At 34.5% G+C, this 9,633-nt stretch overlaps 1 protein-coding gene across 1 annotated transcript in view; it reads left to right on the top strand.

The window, feature by feature from the left end:
• Positions 1-9,633, top strand: part of LOC125652832 (uncharacterized) — a 25,233-nt gene that overhangs the window by 7,385 nt on the left and 8,215 nt on the right. Inside the window, 4 exon segments of the mRNA XM_056165983.1 lie at positions 180-245; positions 3,188-3,311; positions 4,270-4,376; positions 7,949-8,040. Of these exon segments, the coding sequence (XP_056021958.1) occupies positions 180-245; positions 3,188-3,311; positions 4,270-4,376; positions 7,949-8,040 (389 nt within the window).

Raw genomic sequence — 9,633 nt, 5'->3', positions numbered from 1 at the left:
GGAGCATTTTCCCTAATAGACAACACTGTACACATTTCTCTCAAACAGAAGATATTCACTTAGAAAAACAAAGTGTTTCCATTAAAACATTTAGAAATGCTGAAGGGGTATGAATTTTTTAAAAGAAATTACTGAAGAGTATGTGCTCTGTTATTTTTCGCATGACATTATAATTTCAGGACAAGAGGAAGAACGAACTCTTTGTGGACGCCATAGAGAAGATCACCAGCGTAATCAACGCTGACGTAATATATTCATCCTGTTTTTAAGTTGATGGGATTTACATGTAAATGCTACAGTATCTTGTCAACTCAGCCTCCGTTAGAGGATTACTTCACCCCACGTTTCGTCAGTTTCGGATGATTTTTGAAAATTCCCTGCGAAAGTGGGATGTCCTATTATATTCTTTCACAAAATTCAACATCACCCACTTCTGACAAACAAATCAACTATACTTTTAGATTGTTGAAGGTTGACAACTATGCTGCAGTGTTATACAATAAACTTTGCAATGATATTTTACAATTTTCAACAGGGAGACAAAATAGATAGTAATGTAGTAATTATAGTATTGAAGATTTTGTCAGAAAGATTTGATTTAGGAGGGCTATTCATAAAATAGTGACACTGGGTCTATTAAATGAAAGACAATGAATTGTGTTGCATAGAAATTTATCCATATTCCCTCAAAATAACCCCTCTTCACATCAACACATCACTAAAGTTTAGAAATCCAGCTTAGGAGTCCTGCTCCATACTTCTAAACATGTATGCTCTTCATACATTGCAAAGTCTCATAATGAACAACTTTGAATCAGCATTCAGGTGACATTTTTGTTCAGATTAGAAAACAGGGAAATGTTGAGTGAAAGGCTTGGTGAGAAAGGGAGATAATCCAACTGTTATACATATTTTGTTTTCATGCAAGAAGTTTTGTATGATGTATGATATGTGTGCTGGCATATGGTCCTGTAAAAGCTTGATTCTTTGCGTTCCCAGTTTTTATCTCCTAATACTTTTATACATCTGCCAAATCTTTCTCGCATACATACTACTCTGTACTTAGATTATACACTTTGACCTTTCTGAAAGGGAATCTGAGCTACAAGTTTGGTTTACCTCAGATCAATATTAGAGAACTTTATTGTCCTTTGACATTTTGCTGTTGTAGGGCATTGACTTTGTTTGCTGATCCAGATTCTGACCTGAATTTATTTGCCATCTTTCTTTGAGGTTCATAGAAATGCAGTCAAATATTCTCTCCTGTCTCAATTTCACTAATATCTTTATAAGAATTTTTGTAAAACTTAAAAAAAAAAATTTGTATACATGTATTTGCAAACTTTGTCAATTTCTTAATGTTCACATTTTTGTTCATTGTTCAAAAGATATAACACCCAATTTGGAAACAAGTTTTTATAGGAAGATAATGAGCAGTGATCAATCTCATAAATCCTATAAAGAATATAAAATTAAGAGTTGGGCAAACACGGACCCCTGGATACATCAGAAGTGGGATCAGGTGCCTACAATGTAGGAGTAGTAAGTATCCCCAGTTGACCAGTCATACACACCATAAATCTTATATCTTTTCAAAATTCAAAAATCACTATATCCTTGATGAAATGTACTCCCTTTTATCAGTGCTTTTTAGACCCCTACCGGCGAAGTCGAAGGAGACTTTTGGTTTGTGATCCGTCCGTCCATCAGTCCGTCCGTCTGTCTGTCTGTCAATCCTGCAAATCAGTTTTCCACACTTTTTTCTCTGTTCTTGCAGATATTTATTTCATATTTCAAATGGTACATTACTTTACCATAACAAGTTACAGATCAATTTCGAATTTGGTTTTGGTCCATTGAATTGTCACTAAGTTATGGCCCTTGAAATTAGAAAAATAGTATGAATGATCAGTTTACTGCACTTTTTTTTTTTTGTGCTAGCAGATTTCCATTTGATATTTAGTACATTGCTTTGCCATAGCAAGTTACAGATGAAGTTCGAATTTGGTTTTGGTCCGTTGATTTTTCACTAAGTTATGGCCTTTGGACTTAGAAAGATCGCATGAATTATCAGTTTTCCAGACTTTTTTTGGTTGTGCTTGCAGATATTCATTTGATATTTAGTACACTGCTTTACCATAACAAGTTACAGATCAAATTTAAATTTTGTTTTGGTCTGTTGATTTTTCACTAAATCATGGCCCTTGGACTTGGAAAAATAACATGAATTATCCAGTTTTCCCACACTTTTTTTTTGCTTGGAGAGATATTCTTTAAATATTTTGTACACTGCTTTGCTATAATAAGTTACAGATTAAGTTCAAATTTCATCTCAGTTCGTTGATTTTTCACCAAGTTATGGCCCTTGGACTAACCTACATAAGGAACTTTTGATATTGTTGTGGTCCAGTAATTTTTGCGACCAGTAGGGGACTATGTATTGCCATGAAATACTTTCAGAATGCTTGTTACTTGTAATGCATCTTTGATATCAGTATTTTCAATGCAGCAATTCATATGTCAATTTACATGTAGGTTTTCCCTATTGTTTCACAATTTTTCCACTGACTTTCTATTAACCAGCTTATTGTCTACAGTCGAGTTTCTGTACTTGTGCAGAGGTATAAGTTCTTAAAAGACAACTTTACCTTCAATTTCAAATTGTAAATGGTGTATATTTTTTTTCTTCAAGTTATGTCCCTTAAACCACTGGGGCTTTTCTTCTGGACTGTGGGAAAAAATGAACACCCCCTATCCCTGCAAGTGGTGTCACTACTTGCAGGGGGTGTAATTTAAACAATGTATTAATTACCAAAACACATCGGCATCTTTATCAAAACAATTTCAAAGGTGATATTAAAGAGGAATCATATATATATATTTTTTTATTTTGCACAATCCGGAAGACAAACCCCTTTGCCTTAGATCCTTCCTTGCATGTATTGCATTGCACTAAGGGTAGGTCTGGGTTGGATTACTTGTCTCCCCCCCCCCCCAAAAAAAAACCAACCAGAAAGTGTCATCCTTACAGAGACTTATCATCTCAGCAGCACAGGTGTTCCTGGACATGATCATTTAAGAATAAGAATTTAATGGGGTATATATAGTTTCAGTCCTATTTAATGAATAGCCCTAGTATGTCTGAAGACTTTTTGATTGGTTAATGAGAAAATCTTTTCACATGTAGGGCAGTATAGCTCGTATTGAGGTCAATGGTGTGGTGAAAGTCAAGAATTTCCTGTATGGCAGTCCTCAGGTCAAGGTCATGTTGAATGACAACATCATCATCCAAAGGAATTCCAGAATTAAAGGTGTGTAATTCAAGTCCTGCCAAAAATGGCTGGGGCATATAATGTTGCCCCTTTTGACCTGTCAGTCGAATTTTTTTCCTTGAGTTTATAAATCATTCAGTTGTAACAGAGCTTTTCTGATCAAAATTTGTCTATCATCTGTTCTTTCCATTGTCATTGACTTTTCAATAACTTCTCCAGAATCACTGGGCCAATTTCAATGAAACTTTACATAAAGTATTCTTGTATGAAAGAGATTAAAATTTGAGCAGTATGTGTTTAAAGAAATATCCTCTTGATAAGAATCCCTGGATCAAAAATGTCAAATTTGCATGAAAGTTTTTTTTTCCATATAGTATAGATTTAAGCTTGTTCAAACCATGCCCTGGGCCAAGACAGAACCACAATTGATGTTTAAAATTTTTTGAAGGAAAAGGTATATTTATAAATCTAGATTTTGAAAATTTAAAATTCTTCTTATTGACAAGATCTACAAGACTGTCAAATTTTAAAGTGTGCAAGCCTTCTTGTGTACATGCACATTTGTTCATTTCGTGATTCAAAAGAGGCTGGGCCAAATTAAGTTTAAAGATTTACATGGGAGTCTATGGGGCTGGAACTTTTAAAAATCTTCTTTCAAGAACCACTAGAAAACTGTTTGTCAAATCAATATGCAGGTGTCCTTGTGTTGTGTTTTAGTTTTCATCTTTCCATGATGTCCATCTTTGTTGATAGCAGTTGTAGCTGACTGCATAGAATACATTTTGTAAAGTTCTAGAGTTTTACCTCAATCAGATGTGAAAATATCTACAGTTCATCCCTCATAAGATTCATCATATCTCCTAATTGTATTGTGAGTCTGACAGAGGAAACACAGATGGTTAGTTACATGTATTATATAAATATAGGACACCTTTGATATGCTTGATAAGAATGTGTAAAATGCCTACCAATAGATATGATTTACTCTGCTTTACAGCCTATGGAGATAATGTACAGTTGGATACCTGCATATTCCACGAGACTGTCAAGGTAGATAATCCAGATACTCCACGTACGCTGATCATTCATCCGCAAATAGGAGAGGTGAGATGTTTATCTCAATGAGTACACTATCAATAGGTGAAAAGTTTATCTCAATGAGTACACTATCAATAAGAGAGGTGAGATGTTAATCTCAATGTGTACACTATCAATAGGTGAGATGTTTATCTCAATGAGAACACTATCAATAAGAGAGGTGAGATGTTTATCTCAATGTGTACACTATCAGTAGGTGAGATGTTTATCTCAATGTGAATACTATCAGTAGGTGAGGTGTTTATCTCAAATATGTGTACAATATCAATAGGAGAGGTGAGATGTTTATCTCAATGTGTACACTATCAATAGATGAGATGTTTATCTCAAATATGTGTACATTATCAATAGGAGAGGTGAGATGTTTATCTCAATGTGTACACTATCAATAGGTGAGATGAGATGTTTATCTCAATGTGTACACTATCAATAGGAGAGGTGAGATGTGTATCTCAATGTGTACACTATCAATAGGAGAGGTGAGATGTTTATCTCAATGTGTACACTATCAATAGGTGTGATGTTTATCTCAATGTGTACACTTTCAATAGGAGAAGTGAGATGTTTATCTCAATGTGTACACTATCAATAGGTGAGATGTTTATCTCATTGTGTATACTATCAATAGGTGAGATGTTTATCTCAATGTGTACACTATCAATAGGAGAGATGAGATGTTTATCTCAATGTGTACACTATCAATAGGAGAGGTGAGATGTTTATCTCAATGAGTACACTATCAATAGGAGAGATGAGATGTTTATCTCAATCTGTACACTATCAATAGGAGAGGTGAGATGTTTATCTCAATGTGTACACTATCAATAGGAGAGGTGAGATGTTTATCTCAATGTGTACACTATCAATAGGAGAGGTGAGATGTTTATCTCAATGTGTACACTATCAATAGGAGAGGTGAGATGTTTATCTCAATGAGTACACTATTAATAGGAGAGGTGAGATGTTTATCTCAATGTGTACACTATCAGTAGGTGAGCTGTTTATCTCAAATATGTGTACACTATCAATAGGAGAGGTGAGATGTTTATCTCAATGTGTACACTATCAATAGGTGAGATGTTTATCTCATTGTGTATACTATCAATAGGTGAGATGTTTATCTCAATGTGTACACTATCAATAGGTGAGGTGAAATGTTTATATCAATATGTACACTATCAATAGTTGAGATGAGATGTTTATCTCAATGTGTACACTATCAATAGGAGAGGTGAGATGTTTATCTCAATGTGTACAATATCAATAGATGAGATGTTTATCTCAATGTGTACAATATCAATAGGTGAGATGTTTATCTCAATGTGTACACTATCAGTAGGAGAGGTGAGATGTTAATCTCAATGTGTACACTATCAATAGGGAGAGGTGAGATGTTTATATCAGTATGTACACTATCAATAGGTGAGCTGAGATGTTTATCTCAATGTGTACACTATCAATAGGAGAGGTGAGATGTTTATCTCAATGTGTACACTATCAATAGATGAGATGTTTATCTCAATGTGTACAATATCAATAGGTGAGATGTTTATCTCAATGTGTACACTATCAATAGGTGAGCTGAGATGTTTATCTCAATGTGTACACTATCAATAGATGAGATGTTTATCTCAATGTGTACACTATCAATAGGTGAGATGTTTATCTCAAGGTGTACAATATCAATAGATGAGATGTTTATCTCAATGTGTACAATATAAATAGGTGAGATGTTTATCTCAATGTGTACACTATCAGTAGGAGAGATGAGATGTTAATCTCAATGTGTACACTATCATTAGGTGAGATGTGTATCTCAATGTGTACACTATCAATAGGAGAGGTGAGATGTTTATCTCAATGTGTACACTATCAATAGATGAGATGTTAATCTCAATATGTACACTATCAATAGGTGAGATGTTTATCTCAATGTGTACACTATCAAGATGTTTATCTCAATGTGTACACTATCAATAGGAGAGGTGAGATGTTTATCTCAATGTGTACACTATCAATAGGTGAAATGAGATGTTTATCAAAATATCCCATCATAGAACTAACATTTTATTAGTACTCTCCAAGATTAGAGAAAGTGTCAAGAGATTACTGTCAGAGACATTTTTTGCCATTACTGCTCCATTACTGGAGGGGCATATTATTCAGTGTCAGCATTACTCTGTTTACTTTAAAATTAATCAAGTTGCAATTTTCTCTTTCTGTAAAAATCTTTTCAGTTGCTGTAAACATTGTTTTGACTGAGGTCTCAGAAATTCCTTCATATTCAAGATCACTTGATTATGATTAATAATTTCTTTTACAGTTTATGTTGATGTCATTCAGTGCCAGTATTGATAATTACAGTTTATGTTAATTTAATTTTATGCTTTATTTACTGAACAAGGATTGCAAACAGCCCTAGGGCTAGGAATATGCTCTCCCCAATATATATACAAAGCATAGAAAACAGAAAAGAACAAAGCATACAATACAATATACACATCACAATGACAACTGTAATATGGGAAATCTTGATCATGTATCTATGTAACACATCTTGGTATTACTCGCATTAGAATCTGTCAGGTTTTCTCTATATATACAAATGAAGCTGGAAAAATTTCAAAATTTTTGTCATGGAACAGATCATTGCTACCTTTTAGAACATGTAGAAATATATCTACTACATGATTTGGAATCAAATTTATAAATGTTTGTATATTTACTCTTCGACATAAAATATCTTTTATGACATGAAATAAATCGTATCTCATTTGTTGAAAACTTTTACAATACAAGAGATAATGTTCAACAGATTCAACTGCCCTACTGTGACAATTGTTACAGGATTCTGTAGGAACAATATTAAATTTGAATAAATGGTCATTTAATCCACTGAGACCAAGACGAAGCCTAGTGTGAGTGACTTTACCTATTCCAGTTCCCTTTTTTGTAAATTTTGTTTGAAAGAGGCGTGAATAGTAATAGTTTTGGGCTTCTTTAAATGCATTACGGGAGGGGAGTTCTTGAACATTTGTATTTAACATTTTCCAAGACTAATTGTTGATGGAAAATATGAATTTGAGTAAGTCGATGTTCTCCAATAAGTTGGTAGAACACTATTTTTATTTCGAAAGTTGTAAGAGAATGTATACTTGGTAAAAAGTGGACATGTTACTGTCAAATAATGTGGCATTAAATTATGTTTTATCTTAAAAAGTAGTATAAGTCTACTATATTTGCATCTAGCTTATGTTGATGTCATACAGTGTCAGTATTAATAATTTCTTTTACAGTTTACATTGATGTCGTACAGTGTCAGTATTAATCATTTCTTTTACAGTTTACATTGATGTCAGACACTGTCAGTGTTAATCATTTCTTTTACAGTTTACATTGATGTCATACAGTGTCATTATTAATCATTTCTTTTACAGTTTACATTGATGTCAGACAGTGTCAGTGTTAATAATTTCTTTTACAGTTTACATTGATGTCATACAGTGTCAGTATTAATCATTTCTTTTACAGTTTACATTGATGTCGTACAGTGTCAGTATTAATCATTTCTTTTACAGTTTACATTGATGTCGTACAGTGCCAGTGGTGAGGGCAGTGTTATGTCCCCTTTTCAATTTGTCTCCTCTGTTCAGCCAGTGGAACACAGCAGGTAATTCATTAACAACTCAATGTCTCCTAGCAAAACCAGATAAAAAGATGTGTTGTGAGTATGTAACAGAGAGAAGTATATACCTCAGCTGAGAATCGAACCCAAGACCTTAGGCATGACAGTCCAGTGTTCTGCCGAACAAACTAAAGGGTTAACCCACTAGCCAGAGCTGGTTGGAATGTCAAGTATTTACATGTAACATTACTTTATTGTCCCCATTCATAAAGAGTGGCATCCCAACCCTTCCGGAGTGCTAGTGCCTGTGGGGTGAAGTTCTGGGGGCGATCACTTTTGCCCACCAGAAAGTACCCAGGTCCCAATGTTGGCACCAAATGTAACAGAAACTGGTTTAGCACAACAGCCCAGTGCTCTACAGATCAAGCTGAAGGGTTAATCCACTAGTTAGACCTGATAGGAAGGCCACGTATCTAACAATACCACATAAAGTCTCTTTGCTGGACTCGTGTTTGACAGGTCTGTGGGCTGTTTATTCAGATCTTATAAATAAATATAGACATATGCAACTCAGTGGAATTTTGTACCCGTAGACCAAACCAAAAATGATAATCCCTGAAATTATGTCTAGGGATCGACATTAACGGTCTAATTGCCCGAAGCGAGTGAAAACTCAGTTGTCATACATAATAAATGCAATTTTTCTATTTACATACTCCTGTTTTTGATATGCAAGTTTGTCATTCAATAACATAATGAATACTCTTTTTCTATGTACTGATTGCTATGACTATGTATGTATATATCAGTGACAATTAAAAGTACATTATATCTATATCATGCTAGACAGTTTAAAATTACAAAGTGTAAATTTCTTTTTGTGTGTTACTATAATGTTAGGTCATGATATTTACGTTACAACCTTCTAAATGACATCATCCCGTCCTCTTTATATGCCTGTCGTAGACGGTTGGTATTTTAGTATTTCGTATTGCATCTGTCCGTCTGTCAGAAGGTTGTGGATCAGATAATAAGAGTACATAGAAGGTTAGGTTTATCAAACTTAGCACATATTCCCAATAATCAAAGAATGAAGTTTACTGTTTTTCTAGGTCAAAAGTTAAGGTCAAATTTACAGGAGTACTTTTACAGACACAAAGCCAGATAGAATGAGGCTAGGGTAATCAAAGTTGACACAAATATCAAAACATCATGAATAGGCATCTATTGGTTTGTTTGCACGTCTGACAGCACCTTGTGGGTTAGATAAAAACAGAGCTTAATAGGCTAGGATCATCAGACTAGGTATGCCTGTTCCTAATGATGAGAGAAAGAAGCCATTAGTTTTTCAAGGTCAAAGGTCAATTTCAAACTTATGCTGCTCTCATTGAGAACACTACTCTCATTGAGTACGCTGCTCTCATTGAGTACACTACTCTCATTGAGTATGCTGTTCTCATTGAGTATGCTGCTCTCATTGAGTATGCTGCTCTCATAGAGTATGCTGCTCTCATTGAGTATGCTCTTCTCATTGAGCATGCTGCTCTCATTGAGTATGCTGCTGTCATTGAGTATGCTGCTCTCATTGAGTATGCCGATCTCAGTGAGTATGCCACACTCATTGAGTGCGCTGCTCTC

Source organism: Ostrea edulis, chromosome 5 (assembly GCF_947568905.1).
Source record: "Ostrea edulis chromosome 5, xbOstEdul1.1, whole genome shotgun sequence".
Lineage (NCBI taxonomy): Eukaryota > Metazoa > Mollusca > Bivalvia > Ostreida > Ostreidae > Ostrea > Ostrea edulis.
Note: the sequence above shows the minus strand (reverse complement) of the source record. Positions and strands in the feature narration are given on the sequence as shown.